The sequence below is a fragment of the Mustela nivalis genome, assembly GCF_964662115.1.
Source record: "Mustela nivalis genome assembly, chromosome: 19".
Lineage (NCBI taxonomy): Eukaryota > Metazoa > Chordata > Mammalia > Carnivora > Mustelidae > Mustela > Mustela nivalis.
The window spans coordinates 23,905,166-23,926,955 of NC_139038.1; the positions used below are offsets into that span (position 1 = coordinate 23,905,166).

Consider the following 21,790-nt stretch of genomic DNA (forward strand, 5'->3'; position numbering starts at 1 on the left):
GGAAGGAGACAGGTAACCCATGCCTTACTTGGGTCTAGCAGAACCAGTTTTTCCTCCAATGCAAGGACAGGTCACTGTTTTAATGGTTGACTGTCGGATGAAGTACTTGATTTCATAGGCCCTGGATTGCATGAGAAAATGCTTAAACACTAGCACCACCTCTGAGCAGGGAGATGCCTCTTCCACAGTGAGACCGGGTAGAAGGAAAGTGACTAACAGAATAGCAGATTGGGGGACAACTGGGTGGCTCAGTGGGTTAAAGCCTCTGCCTTCAGCTCAGGTCATGATCCCAGGGTCCTGGGATGTAGCCCTGCATCACTGGCTCTCTGCTCAGCAGGGAGCCTGCTCCCCACCTCCCCCACCTGCCTCTCTGCTTGTGATCTCTGTCTGTCAAATAAATAAAATCTTAAAAAAAAAAAAATAGCAGATTGCTATCTCCCAAGTCAAGTGCGGCTAGGGTTTGTGCTCCCTCAATGGCCAACACATCTGCAGGCACATTTAAATTTCTCTTGTCTCTCTTCACCAAAGCCCGTTAGCTGCAAGTGTGTTCAATACGCATATGCTGTTGCTACAGTGATGTATTTGTTCTCCAGGTCATTGACGAACTCTGCAGTACTTACTCTCAGCATGAAAAGTGTATGCTTCTGCTCACAGGAGCAGGTTTGGGAATTGAAATAACTTTAAAAAAAAAAAAGATTTAATATATTGGACAGAGACAGAGAGAGAGAACACAAGCAGGGGGAGTGAGAAAGGGAGAAGCAGGCTTTCCGCTGATTGGGGAGCCGGATGCGGGGGGCTCAATGTCTGGCTCAATGCAGGGCTTGATCTCAGGATCCTGAGATCATGGGATCATGACCTGAGCCAAAGGCAGACACTGAACAACTGAGCCGGTAACCCAGCTGCCCCATAACGTTTACTTTGAATGAGAGGATCTGTGTGACAAGGGAATCCTACATCTAGGTATAGGTAGGAAGTTATCTGCTGCTTTTGATGGTCACAAAGACATTTTGGGAAAGAATAGAGAAAAACCAAAACTGATACAGATTTGTGTTTATCGGTGATGCTCATCCTCTTTGGAGGTCAGAAGGAATGATGATGAGGTACACGTGACTTGCCATGGGACTCCACCCATGCAGGGGTATAAAATCTTTTGTATTTTGATTTCTCTTTGTGCCGTTTCTGTTTAGACATAATTTGAAAGCCAGCTTGGCCCTTGTACTTTCTAATTATGTTAAGATAAAATTCTTATAATGAATGCAGTATGGGTTTCAAGTGAGCCTTTCAGATCCTAAGTGCATCGCTAAGTGATCATAGGCTATAAGGTACAGTAAACATATGCATTTATCTAACACAAATACTTCTGGGTATGTGTATGTTGGGGGTAGGGATGGGTCTCATGTAAACTTCCCATGAAAAAAATAATCCAATGATGCACCTGGTTTTTTTTTAAGGATTTTATTTATTTGAGAGAATGAGTGAGAGAGAGCATGAGAGGGGAGGAGGTCAGAGGGAGAAGCAGACTCCCCAAGGAGCTGGGAGCCCGATGCGGGACTCGATCCTGAAAGTCCGGGATTGTGACTTGAGCCCAAGGCAGTCGCTCAACCAACTGAGCCACCCAGGCGCCCTGATGCACCTTTCTAAAAAAAGATTTATTTTAGAGAAAGCACGAACAGGGGGTCTGGGAGAAGGGAGAGAGAATCCTCAAGCAGATTCCCTGCTGAGCATGGAGCCCAACACAGGGCTTGATCCCAAGAATTTGAGATCAGGATTTGAGCCGAAATCAGGAGGCAGAAGCTTATCTGACTCAGCCATCCAGGTGTTCCCAATGATGCACTTTTTTTTTTTTTTAAGATTTTATTTATTTATTTGACAAACAGAGATCACAAGTAGGCAGAAGGGTAGGTAGAGAGAGGAGGAAGCAGGCTCCCTGCGGGAGCCTGATGATGCAGGGCTAGATCCCAGGACCCTGGGATCATGACCTGAGCTGAAGGCAGAGGCTTTAACCTACTGAGCCACCCAGGTGCCCCCACAATGATGCACTTTTTAAGGGGAATTTATCTGGACATTGGGAAGGTCAAAAGATAACAAAACATATACAAAGAAACTCACATTCAGGCAAGCTGTTGTTTTTTAAGCGAAAACTTTGGGGAAAACTTGCTCTTTGCTAAGCTCTAAATCTACACTGACTCATGAATCCTTAAGATCCTTATACATTAATCCTTACAATAATCTCATAAGGAATTACTATCTATAGATGAGAAATGGAGGCTCAGAAGTAAAGTAACTTGCTGAAGCTTATATATACATGAAGGTGGTGTACAGTTTTATAGTAGCTATAAGAACGTCCAGCAACTGGCCAGTTTCTTCATATCAGCAGCCATGGCTGGTGAATGGCATTTCCACGAAAAAGTTTTGTCATCCTTCTCTTCCTTCTCTAGGCCTTAGTCTTGTTTCCAAATGAGCTTCAGTGAGGGTGTAACCTCTAGGGTTAGTGTCATTCACCTAGGCAATGAGACCCTGATGAACTAACTGTAAGGATGTGTGAGTACAGATCACGGAGGGAATACCAATATTTTGGAGGTTTTTAAGAAGATACTTTAATTTTTGCCCCTAATCAAACAGAAGGGTTTTGTCATCTGGTTTACATTCAAGACCTAGTTGGCTCATCTTTCTGAGAAATAAATTTTCTTCAGGGTTAAGAAATCTCATCATGAGACTTGAGATATACTGGTTTGGAAAGTTTCCTCAGTTTTTCCTGGCTTCGAAGTCCCCGGCCTCGTAGTGGGGTAAGGCCCATTGGAGGCAGATGAATCTGAATAAGGAGAATAAGAATAATGATAATATTAAGAATTATAATCATTACAGCAGCTTATGTCCACTAAGGATTTACTAGGTACTGTGCTCTTTGCTAAGCTCTAAATCTACACTGACTCATGAATCCTTAAGATCCTTATACATTAATCCTTACAATAATCTCATAAGGAATTACTATCTATAGATGAGAAATGGAGGCTCAGAAGTTAAGTAACTTGCTGAAGCTTATATATACATGAAGTGGTAGAATCGGGATTAGAACCCAGATCTGATTCCACAGCTTGTGCTCTTCTTTGTCATATCGCCTGCATGGAGGGAAAATGACCACATCACATGGTGAGATGAGAATCCAAGGAAGGCGAGAAAAACAGTTTGTGTACAAAGCTGCCCTGTGCATAGTGGGAAACTGGGACCCATCTAAATGCCTACTAAATGGCTGCTGGGTAAATTATGGCACATTCTTGTAACAGGATACAGCGACAACCACTTAAAAAGATGGGAGGCAGAGATGCCCAGAACAGATGAAGTAAAACAAACAAGCAGCAAACAGTATGCCCAGGATTCCATGTACGTTAAGAAAATGTAGTACATGAATATAGAAAAAAGACAAAGGATATATTGCCCCCAACTATTAGGTTGAGCTAGTACAGTATAAAATTATTGTTTTTGTAGGTCAAGAGTAGAACACTGGTAATTTCATATGCCCCAACCTAACAGTTATAGTGGTAACTTCTACAGGGTGAGAATTTTGGATCATTTTCACTTCCCCCCTCATGTACTCCTCTTTAAAAATGCTAACAAACCTGTCTTTCATTAAAAGAAAAAGAAAAATATTTCCATAAAAAAGATGAAAGTCGAAAAGAGAAAGCTATATAAATATATGCTGGCTTTCCCTTCTAATGTGGGAAAGTTGTACGAGTAGGAGAAATCCGGCATTCACTGACATTTTAGTTTGTTGTGATGGGTTGGCGGCATGCAAGGATAGCTTACTTCCAAGATGCCTCCCACAGAAGCTCTGGACTTCTCGGTAAACACGAGCCCTCTTGGTACACATTCTTGGAAATAACTGGGTTGGTGAGGATAAGTACCCACCACAACTTAGCTGAAGTCACACTTACTGGCCTTGGATAAGGAATCTGGTAATGCAGTCCAATTTCAATCCTGGCTGTGCATTCGTCTATGCACTGTTTAATCTGGTCTGTGTCTGTGAGCTATTAAAAGAGAAAAATGGGTGAGGCTCTTGCATCTTTCTCAGGTTCCTCATGTACAGGGGTACATCTTCAACTTGCTTAGTTCACCACCCAGTAAATGAAATGTTGAGAATCTGAAAAATCAAAAGCAATTTAATATAATATTTACTGCGGAGTAAACATTTAAAAAGTTATTGCAAGAGGTAATACCAGCACACAGTAAAACATTCAAATAATACAGAAGGATATAATATAAAAACAAAGTCTCCCTTTTACCTTTGTCATAGTTCCCCTTCTTTTTTTTTTTTTTTAAAGATTTTTTTATTTGACAGACAGAGATCACAAGTAGGCAGAGAGGCAGGCGGAGAGAGAGAGAGAGAGGGAAGCAGGCTCCCTGCTGAGCAGAGAGCCTGATGTGGGGCTTGATCCCAGGACCCTGAGATCATGACCTGAGCCGAAGGCAGCGGCTTAACCCACTGAGCCACCCAGGTGCCCCCATAGTTCCCCTTCTCAAGGACAACAATTATTGGCAGTTTTTGTTTGTCCTTCCAGGGATATTCTATGTAGATAAAAGCATATATGTACTTATTTAGTTTTTTCCCCTTACACAAATAATAGCTCACTTTGTTTTGAACCTTGCTTTTTCCCCTAACAACATGAAGCTCCTTCTGATGTACACAGCTGTCCATTCTTTAATAGCTGCACAAAAATTCCAACATAAGGCTGTTGTTATCATTTAATCAATCTTTTCCTGATGGGCATTTAGGTTATTTCCAGTCTTTTGCCATTATAAACAATTCTGTTACGGATCCCTCTAAAATTGCTTTTGGCTTACATGCAAATATATCTAAAAGATAAATTCCTCGAGAATTCTGGGTCAAAGGGTATTTGTTCATGCATTTTAAATTCTTACAGATATTCCCTCTAGATTCAAAGTAGACCCTCTAAGAGATTGTACCAGTTTATATTCCCACCAACACTGAATGAGGATTCTTCACATCCTCCCCATGTTGATGAAACATTAATCCAATTGTGGCAGCAAGTGCTGTCTAGAAACCCCATAAGTAAGATATCGGAGAAAGATCCACATCTTCTTTTGAACTGTAAACTGCCTTGCTCACTGGTAAGGGGAAAAAATGGCTTTTTAAATTCCCAAATGGTCAAATTGTGGCAGTCCAGTTTCAAGTAAAGGAATTATAAGTTCATTTTGAAAAAGAGAATGCCAGGTAGAAGGGCAGAAGCTCTTTCATTCCAAGGATGGAAAATGGCCTGACACGTGGCTCTGCCAAGAGTTTGCAAGTGAGCCTCAGAGCTGAGCTGGGATTGCACCAGTCCCAGATGACCCCCAGTGACGAATGCGCCAGCAAGGCTTGGAAATTCCGAGGTGTGCCTGTCGTATGGTACCTTCTGGAGCAGAGACGAGTTCTAGGAACTGCAATGCACAGAACTCCAGCTGGGTCCCTTGGGCAGAGGCTCAGCTCTCTGACCTCTGTGCTTCTCAGAATCTGTTGCTCTAATGTCCAAATTGGGAACAGATTTCTATGTTCCTATTTGCCCATTAGGATTCAGAGCAATTCACGAGATACCTTTGGATTATTATTAAACTCTTACAGCAACTGAAGTTCCAAGAAACTACTTATGTCTGCATAAGGGTCTGGGGAGAAAGAAGCTCCTGATAAAGATATGTATGGTTATGGGGGCTGAGAGATCCTGAGACTCCAGCTGTCCTTCTGAACAAGTTGGGGTTAGGGTTCTCCAGATTCAGTCATTCAGTCTGCCTTCATGATTCTGCTATATCCACACACCATTTATACTAATATTAAACTTCTTTAAATGCGCTGTCTCAAAAATAAATAAATAAATAAAGGTACTGCCTCCTAAGCATAGTATCTGTAAAATTACCCGATATTCTATTTTCTTTCTAATACACAGTAAAACAAGTACACATCTTAAAATTAAAAACCCATATATCTCCTTCCCAGGCACGACAAAATAATCTCACTCATGTAGCATCACTGGCACATACACTTCCGTCTGGCTCACACCACACCAGGCCAGTTCAAGCAGAGGCAAAGGAAGGACTGATTACTGCCGTAACTGAAAACCCAAGGGTCTGGAGCAGTCCTCACATGAGTCAGCCTGAAAAGGTTTACTAGGCCCATCCTGCTATGGTATCTCCAGCACTGAGCTAGACACGGAGGCCATGGTCCCTGCCTTCAACTATCAAGGTTACTACCTGGGCAGAACAACTCTGAGGCATGAAGCTCCAGAAAAGGCACAGAGGCATGTAATCAACAGGGTGACTACTGTAAACGGCTACGTAGGAATTCAGAACAGATTTCTGCTGGGGGCAGAGTGTAGAGAAGTTGAGGAAGACTTCCCGGAGAAGGTAAGTCAAGCCAAAGTATTTGTAAATGCTCATGAATTTAGGGACAACCACAAGGCAGGTCCCACGGGATACAGGAGAAAGTATAAGACACTGTGTGTTCGAGGAACTGACAATCTGGTTGAGGAGACCCCAGCAACAGAAATAAAACAAGAGGACGACCAGCCCCTCAGGTGTAGGCACAGACTAGTGGTCTCCCAGCTTTTTGATTATCTACTCCTTTCAATAAAAAGTTTCTGAGCTCATGGCTACCACTTATGTACTTATATTGACTTATAAATATACTAATAAATTCATTAAATGTACTCATAAGCTCATAAAAAAACACAGAACAGACATTTTCAATACACTCTGGTGTTTGGCACAAAAAGTCGGAGAAGCTGGAGGTCAGAACGGGAGAGATAAGCAGCTTTCTAAGCAGGTTGGTTTTATGAAGCAGGGGGGCCTCAGGGCTTCTGAGAAGGAGAAGGTACTGCAGGGTAGGAGGGTTTCTTCTGTAGCGCTTACCCCAATTGCAATTTTACACTGCTTGCCATCTAACTCTGAAACATCTTTGAGGGATCCTGTCTTGGTTTCGCTCATTTTATATCCTCCATGTCTAGTCCAGTGTTTGGCACAGCATGGGCACTCCAACACTTGCTGACTGAAAGGATGAGAGCAAACAGTTGCAGAGTGGCCACCGGAGCTAGAGCAGAAATAGGCGAACTGGAAGGGGGAGGTGTCCTTGCGGAAGGAGGAGTTCTGTTTTGGGTCATCGTGCCGGTTGTGAGCTCCTTCAGGTGGCTGGTGAGAGGCTGAGGTTGGGTATTCGGATATGAGAGCTGGAACCAGAAAGTGGCTGCATGATCCCTGGGCCTCAGCGCAGAGGGCTAACCTTCAGGAGATCCTTACAGCCGGCCGGAGGGTGTGTGGAGAAGACAGGGCCAAAAAGGATAGAGAAATGGGGGTCAGAGAGGGAAAAGAGAATAGATTGTCAGGAGATTTCATGAGGAGAACAGGGATAGCATTGACTGGGAGATCAGTAAGAAGGAGGCAGGAAAAGTCAGAAGCTGAAAAGTCTCTTTCCATGCTCAGTGCCAGGCAGTCTTCGTAAGGCGCCAATAGCTAATGCTTTATAGTTTGTTGGGATGGGTCAGATCAAGCCTCTTACAGATGGTCTTTGGCTCCCTGGTGTCTGGGTGGGCAGTTCCATTAAAGTAGCTAATGGAGGCACTATCTTACCCAGTTCTGTGGTCCCAAAGGGCAAACTCAGTCTGCTAGCCAAAGAGGCTCGAGTTCAAAGTGAAGTTATGAAGGGAACCCTGTGTCTTAATCCTATTCTCTTCCCTCTGAATGGGTTTATATTTGGAGGCCTTGAATAGTTTATGAACTGGGAAAAAAAAAAAAAAAAGTTTAACTGCACATCTCCTGTGGGATGGGGTGGTAAGAGGCACAGTGGGCAAGGAACCGCTCCTCCCCCGAACACCCTCACTGGCCTGGCTTGTGTCACCTGGCTCATGGGGTCTTCCGAGGACGCTGAGCCACTTACCGGCTGGACTGAGACCTGAAACAAATGGGGAGAGAAATCCAGGCTGGGCTCTGCTTCCGGGTCGTTGAGCAAGCCAGCTGGGCTGTGCCTCTGCGCCCTTCCAGCCCCATACACTGCCACTGTGACCGGTACAGCTCAGTCCCTCAGTTTTCAGAAGAAAAAGAAAAAACATCCCAAGAAACTGCCCTCCTCCTTACGATCTCCAGTTGGGGCCTACTTACATTTTTGTTTTTCTGGAACAGTGTTCTGGCTTCATTTAATATGTACTGTTTTTCTTTAATGGTGTCTTCCATCTGCCCTGATGCCGCCTGCCATTTCCTCGCAAGCCTGAAAATTCTGCGGTAGAGGCCAAGAACTTCTTGTCGTGTTGCTGTTGTCATCCTCAGACCCACCAAAATAGAAGAGGGTAAATTTGCATGAAAATTCAATTTGACAGTAGGCAGCTAGGCAGATGTACCTTTTTTTAATCAAGCCCTTTAATTAGTCTAGAAATAATTGCTCTTTCTCAACAGATCTGTTTGGTAGCACTGCCAGAATGGTGCTGTAGGAATACCAGCGATCTCTCAGCTGTCCTGGTACATCACCCCTTGTACATACATGAAATACACGGCATATACAAATGCCATGACTGCCCTTTGTACAAACACGGTAAACCAAAATTCAAGTGTGCTATACCTTAAAGCAGAAAATTCTTTACCAGACTATATTACGTATGATGCTTTTTGTGTGTATTTTTTTAAAACTACAGCACTCACTAGAGGACCTGGAGAAGGCACATTTCAAAAAATTAAATTTTCTAGTTAAGTAACTTGACTTGCATGCAGGGGTTGAAAACTCAAGCACCTCTAGGGCCTAATGAGGCAATCTGGTTGGGTGGGGACAGTGGCCAAATGGAGAGGATGTTAATTGGCTTAGTTGGTTGGGCATCTGAATCTTGATTCCACTTGGGTCATGATCTAAGGGTTGTGGGTTCGAGCCCTGCGTCAGGCTCTGTACTCAGTGTGGAGTTTGCTTGGGATTCTCTCTCTCCCTCTCCCCCCACCCCCTAAAATAATAAATAAAATAGAAAAAAAAAAAAAGAAATGAGGGCCTAGGGATACCAGATTTCCTGATACTTTAACAATAAGTAGCAATTCAGATTTTTAGAATATGAAATCTCAAAAAAAAAAGACATTATTTCATTCTCTTTGAAAGTTTTTGTACCATGAAGGCCAGACAAAATGGGTCTACAGGCTCTATCCTACCCAGAGGCTGCCAAGTTGTAATCTCTCTTTTAGTTCATCGTTAATCTTATAGAAAATCTCTCTCAAAATTGCTGGTCTGCTTCCTCATTCACATAAGAACCATGCAGTAAGTACAACTGAAAATCTTTCTGGTGACTGAAGAGCTTGTGGCCTGTTTGGGTTTTTATTCTGAAACATTAGTTTTAACTTCAGAAGACTTGGCTAAGTGAGTTCCGAACTAAGTATATCCCCCAACGCTAACTGCATTTTTAAAGGATAATTCCTGGAAAAAAAAAGTAAATTTGTCAGCTTTATTTTTATTATGAAATATTTCAGGTATGCAAAAAGATATAGAGAACAACTAACAGCCATATATTCACAGTGGATCGTAAAGAATACTTTACATATATACTTGTATATACCCCTTCTAGTCAAATTTCCCTTTCCCTCTCCTAGAATGAACCACTATCCTGAACTTGTTATTTATCTTCTCACACATAGCTTTACATTTAACATTATACAGTATTGCTTTGCAAGTTTATAACTCTTATACCATTGACCCTTGAACAAGATGGGACTTAGGAGCACTGACCTCCACGCAGTCAAAAACCTGTGATTGACTTGTGACTTCCCAAAAGCTTTACTGGTAGCCTATTGTTGATATGAAGCCTTAGGAATACCTAAGCAGTCAATGAACACATATGTATGTATATGTATTATATGCTATATTCTTTTTTTTTTTTTAAAGATTTTATTTATTGGGCGCCTGGGTGGCTCAGTGGGTTAAGCCGCTGCCTTCGGCTCAGGTCATGATCTCAGGACCCTGGGATGGAGTCCCGCATCAGGCTCTCTGCTCAGCAGGGAGCCTGCCCTCTCCCTCTCTCTCTGCCTGCCTCTCCATCTACTTGTGATTTCTCTCTGTCGAGTAAATGAATAAAATCTTTAAAAAAAAAAGATTTTATTGATTTATTTGACAGAGATCACAAGTAGGCAGAGAGTCAGGCAGAGAGAGAGGAGAAAGCAGGCTCCCTGCTGAGCAGAGAGCCCAATGCGGGACTCGATCCCAGGGTCCTGGGATCATGACCTGAGCCGAAGGCAGAGGCTTTAACCCACTGAGCCACCCAGGCGCCCCTATATGCTATATTCTTATAATGTAGTAACATAGAGAAAGGAAAATGTTATTAAGAAAATCATGAGGCAGAGGGGCACCTGGGTGGCTCAGTCGTTTATAGTGTCTGCCTTCGGCTCAGGTTTCTGTATCATGACCCCTGCATCGGTTTCTCCGCTAGGTGGGAAGCCTGCTTCTCCTCTCTGTCTCTCTGCTTGTGTTCCCTCTCACTGTGTCTCTGTTAAATAAATAATAAAATCTTAAAAAAAAAAAAAAAGGGGGCGCCTGGGTGGCTCAGTGGATTAAGCCGCTGCCTTCGGCTCGGATCATGAATTCAGGGTCCTGGGATCGAGTCTCGCATCGGGCTCTCTGCTCAGCGGGGAGCCTGCTTCCCTCTCTCTCTCTCTCTGCCTGCCTCTCCGACTACTTGTGATCTCTCTGTCAAATAAATAAATAAAATCTTTAAAAAAAAAAAGAAAATTATGAGAAAGAGAAAATATACTTACAGTGCTGTTCTGTATTTATCAAAAGAAATCTGTTTATAAACAGATAAACCTGTTTATACACAGGTAGACCTGTGTAGTTCAAACCTATGTTGTTCAACGGTCAACTCTCTCTCTAAGGTATTATGTTCTTCTGCAACTTGCTTTTTTTTTTTGCCCGTGTTCATCTAGGTTGTTACATGTAGCTCTAGTTCATATATTCTCAACACTGTGATTCAGTCCACTGTTATGAAGATATCCCAGTATACTTGTCTTTTCTCTTCCTTTTTACTCATGCAAAAACTTCAGCCTATGTTTTATAATTTACTTCTACATCTAGAAGAAGACAGAAAAAAAAAATTCCCAGTACTAGAAGATCCTGATTAGTCAGATTTTAGAGAATGAATACTGTACTGCCTTTAACAAATGGGTAGGCTGGGAAGACAGGGACAGATTTGGTAAGTGAGTAAAAGGGCCAGGCACGGGGACACCTCATTATGAGTACTGGGCTTTCCTCAAACAGGCTCATCAGATAGGCCCTTTGGAACAGGACCCATTTCCAACCCAAGGGGGAAGGGTAACATGGAGATTGTATGCTTTAGGATGGTCCTGAGCTTATGAGAACTTAGGCAGCTGAATAATGCAGATAGAAGCTGGAAAGAGGTATATTTATCGAGACAGAAATTCTAAGTACCTGCAAGGAATTTACCTTATAAGAATTACTATATGATTGCCCTTCCTGACCCTGGTGATCTTTCTTGAGCAATGCAGAATGAATCACGGCTTAATCATTTGCTGAAAATCTTGAAAGCACTGCTTCACCCAATTCAAAAGTTACAAGTGAAAATTACAATCAATACCAATTCTGACGTCCATGATGTCTCCCAAAAAAATGCTTAGAAGAAATTTGTAAAAACCAAGAGAGAACATCATGCTTTGTGGCTAATCGTAATAAAAATCCAGGAGATGATGAGATGATGACTTTTCCTGGTAAGGAAACAGGTTTCTGAGTTTCTGGTTCTCCCTGAAACTCCATGGTTTCATATGAAAATACGTGAGTCAGTTCCTGTGAGGAGCAGGGATTCTGTAACTTCTATTAATGATTGCTTCACTTCCCTGTCATTAACAGATGAAACTTCCCTGACTGCATGACACTTGAGGAAGGAGAAGGAGGTCGGGCATATTAAAATAGCAGCAACTGTCTCCAAAGCCTGACTTTCATTGGTTTCCTTCCACGACTCCAAAGAACCACAGCTTCAAACTGTAACTGATCATACACCATAATCAGATATACAAGCCCTGCAATTAGAGTACTCAAGGTAACGAGTAGTACTAACAATTGGTACTTAATAGGACTATTTTCAAAACACTTTAATTAATGTTTTAAGTGTTCTGAAAACTAATCCTGAAAGCGAGATAAGGGAAGTGTCCTTCTCCAACATCAGGTGACCCAGAAAACCCAAGTCCCAAAGATGTCCAGAGACAAGGGTCTAAAGCTGTCTTCCCCATTGTGTACTATTAGCAGCTTAATAACACTTCAAGTCTTCAGAGAACAGACAAGAAAAATGCCTCTTTTGTTATTTTCTTATTGGATTTCTTTCAGTTCTTTGAGGGAATCTTCTTCTTACTTCACAGGTGCATAACCATGTTGTTACCCCTTTCTAGAAGGCTCTCTCCTGACCTCCTCCTCCCTTTTACCTGACCAATCCCTACTCATCCTTCAGTTCCCCAAACATGGATGTCTCAGAAAACCCTCCCCTCTCCCCTCACCACATGCATTGGATCAGGTCTCTGTTGAACCTTCCTGTGGATCCTTGAATTTCTTCTTTGTAGCACTAATCATTTAAGTAATAATGGATTGTTAGTGTCTGTCTTCCCCCTTTTGATCCTCATGTTTATGGGGACAGTAACCATGTCCATCCTATTTACTGCTCAATTCTGAGTACCTAGCCAGGCGTATAACTGGTATTCAACAAACGTTTGCTGAATAAATGAAAATATCTCATGATACAGAAAGCTTGGGATTCTAGAAACAAAACTGACCATATAAAAAAATTTTCTTTAAGCTTTTTTTCCTTTGGTTTATATTTTTGTCTTTGTTCCTAGGAAACAAACTGTTCAGAGAAAGTGCCTTTTCCCTGAGTTTTCCTTCCAATAGATTTAATGGCTTGAAATCAACATTTATTTTTTTGAAACTATCAATGCACCATGAGTAAACTTTAAAGTGAACATTAAAGATTCTTGTGATACAAAAAAAAAAAAAAAGAAACTATCAATGATCTCTCACTACTGGCGCAAAGCTGAGGCAGTCCCTTTTCTTCACTTATCTCAAGGGTTGATCTGATGCAATGAGGTCTGCTGGGATTTTCCCACAGGCAGCATGAAGAATATCAATCTGTCTAGAGGACCACCTTTTTTTTTTTTTAATATTTTATTTTTAAGTAATCTCTATACCCAACGTGGGGTTCAAATTCACAACCCCTACATGGAGAGTCACATGCCTCACTGACTGAGCCACCCAGGCACCCCTAGAGGAGATTGTATGACCCACAGTCTCAAGTGGCCATTTGTCGATTCCTTTTTTTTTTTTTTTTTAAGATTTCATTTATTCATTTGAGTTAAAAAGAGAGAGAACAAGCAGGAGAAGGGGCAGGGGGAGAGAAACAAGCAGGATCTCTGCTGAATGGGGAGAGTGACACTGGGCTCGATCCCACGACCCTAAGATCATGACCTAAGCCCAAGTCAGACACTTAACCAACTGAGCCACCTAGATGCCCACGAAGCCAACTATTAAAGAATTCTTAAAGTCTTGTAACTTTTATTCTGAGATTAAATTTCATCAAACTGTTTCATTTTACTTTCTTCACAGCAAAACCCCAGAATGAGGAAAGGTAAGAGATATGCAGTGTCCCTGGGAGGAAATGGGACTGAAAACTGGTCTTTTCTTAAAATCACCCCCCATATAAACACAGTACCAAGATAAAATTCACTAACAAGCATCTGCCAACTGTAGCCTGTGCCACTAAGCAAAGACCGACAAATGTTGCTGCTAGCATGTTTTTGGCTTCTGGTCACAGTTATGAGATGTTACCCCTACAGCAGGTGTCCCAAAGATTGGTTAGGAAGGTGTTTTTTTGTTTTTTGTTTTTTTGGATGTACAAATATCTGCCTATAGGAATTCTTTTAATGTATTCTATAATCCATCAAACCCATAATTTAAAGTGATCTTGATATAGCAATATAGAGCTTCCTTTAAATAAATGTATTACAAAAGTTTTTAAAGCTGGTTTAAAATATGAGTAATTAATACTACAAATTGAGATACAGAGGCTGAAAAACAGAAGTTTCAAAGCTATTGCTCTAAGGCACCCTGCTCCCTGCCTTGGTGTTTATTCTGGCTGAGCCATCCCAGTAAAACGCCTATTTTCTGCTAGCCACCCTACTGTCCTTAGTAGACACCTACTGGCTTTTCTGGGGGAGCCTTTTTCTCTGCTATTATCATAAGCCAACCATTACTATTTTGCAATTTCACTGTGTCTTCTTCTCCAGTCTCTGAATTCCTGGAGGGCTTGGCCTGTTTTGCTCATTAGAATAGTGATAATAATACATTTTGCTTTGTACTTACTCCCTGGGAGGAAATGGGACTGAAATGTGCCAAGAGGCTTATACTAGGTGCTTTACGTACGTTAACTCCTGAAATCATCACAGTTCTTTAAGGTAGATGACTACCATTATCTCCTTTATAAAGGAGGAACCTGATGCAGAGAGGTAAGTAACTAGTCCAGGGTCACATCAGCGTTAAGAGTGGGACCAGGGGGCGCCTGGCGGGCTCAGCCCTTCTTCCTCCCAGGCAGCTGCCTTTCCTTGATAATTATGTTGCACATCAGCAACTTTGAAGGAAGCTGTGCACTTGGCGGGACTGCACTGCTCTTTGGTTCCCTGACACTCCACAGGGAGCTAGCATCATAGAAGAGGCACCAGGGCTCATCACAGTGCTCCCACTCTGCAGGCCTCACTGGTCCCTCCCAAGCATCCATCCATCAGTACCCACTGGGACTAGGCACAGGAGATTCTAGGGATAAACAATCTTACAATCAAGCAGCTATGGTCCCTTCCCTCCTGAAGCTTACGTTCTAGTGGCAGAGAAGATGAGATAGAAGAAAAAGAGAATTTCCGGTGGTGATATGTGCCCTCCAGGAATGAAACAGTAATATGATGAACAAATGAACAGGGGCAGGGTTATTTTATTTTGGGTAGTTAGTGGCATTTGAGTTCTGAATAACATGAAGGAGCCTATTAAAGGGAAGGGTTGAGGGAAAGGTGCTTCTGCAAGATTTGGGGGAACCAACAAAGGCTATGAGATGGTAAACATCAGTGCAGCCAGAACCTGTCTGGGAGGTGAGGCCGCAGGTGAGCAGAATCCAGCACAGGTGGGGAGGGTAGGTCCTGGAAAAGAGTTTGGTTTGGAGTGTAAAAACAAGAGGAAGACATTGGCAGATTTTATGCAAGCTGGAGTACTATGGTCTAATTTACATCTTTTAAAATGTGCTGGATTTCAAATTGTATCTTGCATATGGTGAAAAAAAGTCTTGCCTAATGCCATCTAATTGACAGGAGAATTGGGATTAAGAGCCAATAAAGCAACACGATTACTTCCTTGACCAAGAGCTTTCCCATTTTTATTTTGGAGTAATGGGGAAATAATCAATCTAAAACAAAACAAGACAAAACAAAACAAAACACACCACCCACTCACCCTTCTACTCTATGGTAAGTGGAAATAGTGAAAGGGCTGGGTAGGCTCCAAGAACCCACTCTACACAGCACATGTAGGCACGTGGCATGTCCAGATTTAGTGTTATAAGAGGCCTGTGCGAAGATATGCTAGTATTAGGAGATTTACCCACTTCACCCTTTTCCCCATCTTTGAAAAGACCATCACAGCATGAACACTGAGGAGTTGAAGAGCTGAGACTTTGAAAATTCCTTCTCCAGATGAAATTTATAGAAGTATGACTCTGGTCTCAGGAATGTCAAAATTCCCAGTGTTGGACTCTCATGAGGCTTTGCCTTCTACTTAAGAAAAAGTGTTACAGTATAAACAAGGGACAGAAAGAAAAGGCAGTGGGAGTTAACTGCCTTTCAAGCCCCAGGTTGAAGGAAAGACTCCTTCCATTCTTTCAGTATCTGCTCCAAGGTGGAATATTTTTTTTTTCTCATAATGAATGTGATATAGTTAAATTTCTCTCTCATCTACTTTATGATTGGCTGGGAGGGTGGGGGTGGTAGAGATAGTGAAACACCTGAATGAAATCACTGTCTTAGGTGTTCACTGGGCACCCACGCTGGCCTGTCCCTCTCCCTGCTGTCCCATCTCCTTAGATCTGACACCCCTTGTCTTTGTCACATGAAGGTCCAAATTCACAGAACTGAAATATTCTTTCTTTGCCTAGCTGCTGATTCTTATCCTTGAACTTCTCCTAGTTTTTGCAGGGTGCATCCTTCATACTCAAATGGCAGGCACCTCCAGCACACTTGTGTCATACTGCTCATCCTATTCTATCCTAAATTTCTGTTTGCTTGCCTTTCTTCCTCCACTGTGTGTGTTTTGTGGAAGGATAAATAGAAGGTCAGGACTGTGCCTCATTCATCACACTCATAGGCCTGGTACAAAGTTGGAGCTTGAAATATACTTATTAGAAGAATAAATTTACACACACAGAATAGTCACCAGTAACACTCATTATCATACATAGTGGTGATGAGCCTAGGTTCTAGAACTTCATCAGTGGTAATTTGGACCACTATTTAAAAATACTAAGTAACCCACACAAAGATGTTTTCAAGAGTGGTGCTGTTGGGGTGCCTGGGTGGCTCAGTGGGTTAAAGCCTCTGCCTTCAGCTCAGGTCATGATCCCTGGGATTGAGCCCCGCATCAGGCTCTCTGCTCAGCAGGGAGCCTGCTTCCCCCTCTCTCTCTGCCTGCCTCTCTGCCTACTTGTGATCTCTGTCTGTCAAATAAAATCTTAAAAAAAAAAAAAAGTGGTGCTATGGGGGTCAGGATAAGGAACTTAAGACTGTTATTTGGGGAGGAGGCCTTCTCAGTTCCATCTAAGGCAGTATAAGCTACATAGTTAAATTCTTTAAAAGCCAGTAATGGTTGGTGCACTGGACTGAAATGATTTACTGTGTTTCCATGAAGCTTAGAACCAAACATATAGAAAAATGTGGTTCTAACACATTTTTTCTTGGAAAAAAATTCTTCTGGGGAATAGATCCATTGCACCCAAATGATCACCCAAACCTACAAAATTGTAATTTAAAGCTTCTGAAATTTGGAAAACCTCTAGGGAACTGAAATGCTCTCATAATGACAAACCAGTTTTTATTGCCCCGGAAAGAATAGAAAATGACTGTCTTGGTTTTAGGCAGTCAGAGTTTTTCCACATATGCAAGGAACAGAAGATACGATGCAACTAATGAGCAAATGCGTTCTGGAATGTTCATACCTGGGTTTGAATTCTGACTACATTGGTCAAGTCTTCCTGAGCCTCAGTTTCTTACAAAATGAAAAAAGGTTAATGACAGAACCCCCTTCAAAGAGTTGTGATAAGGATTATTCATGAGATAATCCATGTAATCACTTAGCATTGGGAGCTAACAAAGGCAAATGTTACCTCAATAGGAGGAAATAAAGAAGAAACCATGAGGCCTCTTTTATCCAAGCTAAGCTTTGTCTGCAGAGGAGGGCAAAGAAGCACGAGGCCTGTTGGCGAATTTATTGCTTTGTGATAGTAATGGATTTTCCTAAAGCTGTTTCCCTCTGATCATTAATAATCCCTGTACAGTAAAAGGCTATTGTTCTTCAGTATGAGTAAATAACCCTGTCAGAGGCACCGCTTATCTTCAGACCACAGCACGTACTTCTTACTGGAAATATAATGCAGGTGCCAACATCGAAAACATGCCCAGACTTCCCTTCCTATTTTTTTTTCTTTCTCTCTTACTCCTTGCTTATCCTTTTGTGTGTTTTTCTCCTACATCTGTTATATATCCTACTTTCTGGTGTGCACCCATACCCTATACAGTACCATCCATCCTTACCCAAATCGAATAACCTTCAACATAATCTGTGCTCTACACATCTCTCCCCTGTATCCTCTCTCCTCTTCATTAATAGACAGACAGTCACAGACACACCCAATGGACTTGTTTCCTGTCCTGGGCTCAGTTTTTGGTTACTAGAATCCAAAAAGGGAAGTGTAAAGCCACACATTGTTTTGCAAATCTCAGGATATGCTTGTGTGGTATACTTAATCATACCACAGCTATTCTCTGAAACAGCATCTTTCTACACAGAAAGTGACAATATGGTGTGTCAGAGATAGGAGACAGAAAGAAGGTGGATCGTGGTTTCATTTTACTTAAAGTTAAGGAAATTAGGTTAGGTCCTGTAAGTGGGAAATCTCCAGAACACAAGGAAAAACCAAAAATACTGATCTGAAAGACTTCTAAATTATCCCAAACAAGATCATAGGAGGCAAGTATGCTCATTCTAAATATAACAGCATAGGAGCACATGCAAGATTATACTTGTAAGGGGAACTCCAACAGGCTTTTGTAACCAAGAGAGATAAGCTCTTTTTCCCCTCAGAGACAGAAATTCTAAATGGAAACCAAGTTTTGGACCCCCAATTCAAAAGAAATGCAAGTATTTCCTTATCTGCATATTTTAAGAGACAAATTCAAAGGAAGGGTCAGTCAGAGGTAGTGAGAACCAGTTACCAGAAGTAGGAGGAGGTGTTAGACATGTGTGGGTGTGTGTGTGTGCTGGAAATAGATGAAAACTAGGTCAATGCTAAAAATCAACCCCAGTCATTCATTCATAACTACAGAGGATCTCACCCCTTCATAGGAACTGGGGAAGTCCAGAACAAGAAACACTTAGGTTTAAATTAACATTTAAATCCCTCCTTTGTGATAATTTCCTAGGGAAATGGATTAGAAAACCGACAAAAGAGTTTTGGTTAGAACATTAGATACAGCTGGAGCTTTCTAGCATCTGACCCTTGATCCAACCATCTGATGAACCACCTCACCTTGCTTGAGTTGGGGGTCCCTGCCCTCGGAAGAGTTTCTAAGTGCCCTCTAACTACCAGATAAGCAATTTTTCCACCTGCAGAGGCAACAGAGCTCCTTACTAGATAAAATTCCTTGAGAGTAGGAGCAATGACTGCCCATCCTTACATATGTGCAACACCTGGCACCTGGACTACCCTGAAGCTCCTCCAGTCTAGCGCTGGCCAACAGAATGGATTTCAATGACAGAAATATTCTATAACTGCACTGTTCAACAGGGTAGCTAGCCACTGGCCACATGTGGCTACTAAGCACTTGAAATATGGTTACTGCAACTGAGGAAGGACCTGGCATTTAAATTTTTATTTAAATAGCTACATGTCAAAAAACAAATAACTACATGTAGCTAATGGCTCTTTAGGACCCGCACATTCCTATGCCAAGAACTGCCAATCAGATGCCAACGGGTCAGGCAGATAGTTGAAGAGGAGGAAGGTAATAAAGAGGGTGAGGAGGAGAAGCTTACTGGCTCTAGCCGACTATTGCAGTGTAGAAACCTCAGGTTAGTTTTGCCAGATTGTCTCATTTTTCAAATGAAGCTGAAAATCTGAATTTTGATGTCCAATTTTTAAATGTTGGTAAGTAAATTTAAAAAAGAATTTAAATCATTTTGTGGGATGAACAATATGTTTGCATGCAGTATCTCTAATCTCTAATTTAGGCCAACCTCTCCAGCTCAAAGAAAAGGACCTTATCCAATATCACTGCTGGTCAGTAGCAGATACAAGACTGAAACCCAGGCCTTCTGAAACTTCTTCTGATCTCTTTTCTAGATTTTATGAGATTAACCATATCTGCATTGTAGTTGGCAGTGGCAGCAGCAGTGAGACAAAAGCCCCTTTGTCAGAACTGTTGAAGTCCATGACTAGTATCTTATGAGTAGTGTCCCCACCTAGCTGTAATCATATAGTTGGCCCTATGGGCAAAGCTCTGTTATTAGGAGCCAGCAGGACACAAAGAAGAACTAGCCCATGGGGAGTCAGACATATGAACAATTAACAAGCAAAGTCAGGCTTGCTGACTGTAATGGACACAAATCACCTGCGCATAAGTCCAAAAGCACTGACAGCTGGAGTGGAAGGGAAGAAAGGGATTTGAGCCAGGGCTTAGAGGATGAGCAGAAGCTGGCTACTGGGTGGATAAGGCTCACTGATTATGAGAGTGAGTCTCATTATTGTGGGATATTAAGGGACCCTTCTTTTATTTCTGAGGCCTTATCTGTGTCAGAGGTCTCTGCTGGCTTCTCTTCTCTGGGTAGCCTCTAAAACCCCTCTATTTATTTTCTCTAGGGCTTCCCCCCCCCCCCCCCGTCTTGTATATCTAACTTCTGACATATCCACCTGGATGGTTAAGAGACTTAGCAAATCTAGTATGTTTCAAAGAGAATGTAGGATATTCCCTCCCAAACTGTTTCCCCTTAGGAGTCATCCTTGGTTCCTCCTCTTCCCATACACTTCACATCCAATCCGGCAGCAAGTCTCGCAAGCACTACTTTCAAAATGCATTATGAATTTAATTATTTGCATTTCCACTGCCACTACCCATCTCTCCCTTGGCCTACTGTAGCAGCCTCCTAATAGGTTTGCCAATGGCTACCCTTCTCTATCTAGCAGGCAAGGGATTTTTAAAAAAATGTCAATCAGGTGACTGCCCTTCTCAAAACCCTCAGGTAATGTAACAGCCAAGCCCTCCTTACCTCGGGCTAAAATGCTATGCTTGACCAGGCCCTGCCATTTCTCCATCACAGACCACTCCCTGGCCCCTTGTTCTTTCAGTTCCAGCCACCCGGCTTTCCCACCGTCTCCTTCCTCAGAACCCTTCCCGTCGGTTCTTTTCTCCACCTAGAAAGTCCATTCCCCAGCTTCTCCCTTTTCTCGAATCTCTATGAAAACTGGCCTTGTCTGAAAAGCCTCACCCGAGTTACTGACCCTCCTTCCATCTTCTACCCCTTCACGCGGTATTTCGGTTTTCGGGGACATGTGGCACCTGCTGATATCTCACTTGGCTGAAATCATATCCTTCCTGATTTACATTTTAATTTTCTTCTGGGCTCGAATAAAAAGACACGGAGCAACGCCTCCGTCTTGTTCTTGTTTGTGGACCGAGGAAATAAGCAGGTTCACACTATCCTGGAAAGTCTCCGTAGCCTCTACCGGGCCTCGTTTGGGTCAACTTTCCTCGGCCTGACGCCTCTCGCTCCCGGAACTGCCCTTACTAACCTCCCATCTATATTCAGGGATCCAAAGGACTCAGAAGAGTCTCGGATGGACCCAACCGGCATCTCAGCGTCGCCACAACAGGCCTCCGCTTCCTGGCCCTCAGGCCGCTTTCCCTCGGCAGGTTCTCGAGGCCAGTGGCGATGACACCGAGCCGCCCTCGCGAGGCTGGGGTCACACAAGCACGTCGCCTAGCAACGTCGCACCCCCGCCCCCACCCCATCCCTGCCCTGGGGAGCCAACCCCTTCCCCCAGTCTCCCGCGCCAGGACTCAGCGCCTCCATCCCCTACACTCACTCTGCGTCAGTCCCGCCTTCCCCCACCCACAGAAGTGCCGCAGCCTACCGCGGGCCAGGAGGAGGCGGTGCCGGGAGCTTAGCTGAGCTGCGGCCGACGACGGTCGGGCAGGTCCGGTAGGCCAGGCCGGACTAAACCACCGGAGGATCTCTGTGGGAGCATTAGTTTCAGGTCAGAGGTAGTCTCGAGTTTCTCTGAAACTGTATACTCTAACCCACCTTCCGCCGTATACGCAACAATATAGCCAACTTCATCCTCTCCCTGCTTTCCCTTTACCCTTTTCGTTATCCTTCCCCGCTACTCCAGCCAAAAAAAAAAAAAAAAAAAAATGGTCCAGTCCAGCTCCTCCTAGCCCTCCCTCAGCGTCCCTAGGTCTTTGCCCTTACTTGGCGACGGCTTCGTACGTC

General features: G+C 42.9%; 2 protein-coding genes across 13 annotated transcripts in view; one reads left to right on the top strand and one right to left on the bottom strand.

Moving 5' to 3' along the window:
- Window positions 1–2,572: 2,572 nt before the first annotated feature.
- On the bottom strand, window positions 2,573–21,765 carry LYRM1 (LYR motif containing 1). 11 transcript variants are annotated; one of them, XM_082713973.1, is made up of 5 exons: window positions 21,602–21,744; window positions 8,140–8,299; window positions 7,919–7,933; window positions 3,933–4,025; window positions 2,573–2,812 (listed from the first exon to the last, which is right to left on the bottom strand). In XM_082713973.1, exons 2-5 carry the CDS (start codon window positions 8,296–8,298, stop codon window positions 2,696–2,698), a joined length of 384 nt encoding a protein of 127 aa, XP_082570099.1. In that variant the 5' UTR covers window position 8,299; window positions 21,602–21,744; the 3' UTR covers window positions 2,573–2,695. The 11 variants fall into 11 exon arrangements, with proteins under 11 accessions (XP_082570099.1, XP_082570097.1, XP_082570103.1 ...); XM_082713971.1 differs by having other exon boundaries at window positions 21,384–21,744; XM_082713977.1 differs by lacking the exon at window positions 7,919–7,933 and adding an exon at window positions 15,488–15,600 and having other exon boundaries at window positions 21,432–21,740.
- DCUN1D3 (defective in cullin neddylation 1 domain containing 3) overlaps window positions 21,466–21,790 on the top strand; it is a 39,988-nt gene continuing 39,663 nt past the window's right edge. Inside the window, exon 1 of one of the 2 annotated variants that reach the window (XM_082713964.1) lies at window positions 21,466–21,554. The gene's annotated coding sequence lies outside the window, so the exon portion shown is untranslated. The remainder of the gene's footprint in view (window positions 21,555–21,790) is intronic. The other variant, XM_082713963.1, reaches the window with a different exon arrangement.

Coding starts and splice junctions, on each gene's coding strand:
- LYRM1 (XM_082713967.1), bottom strand. CDS start 21,151: ATGCCGGTTGGGTCCATCCGAGACTCTTCTGAGTCCTTTGGATCCCTG. Junction 8,300..21,089: donor TCCCTGAATATAGATGGGAG/GTTAGTAAGGGC, acceptor GGTGGGTCTGAG/GATGACAACAGCAACACGAC. Junction 2,813..3,932: donor AGATTCCTTATCCAAGGCCA/GTAAGTGTGACT, acceptor CTCCTTATTCAG/ATTCATCTGCCTCCAATGGG.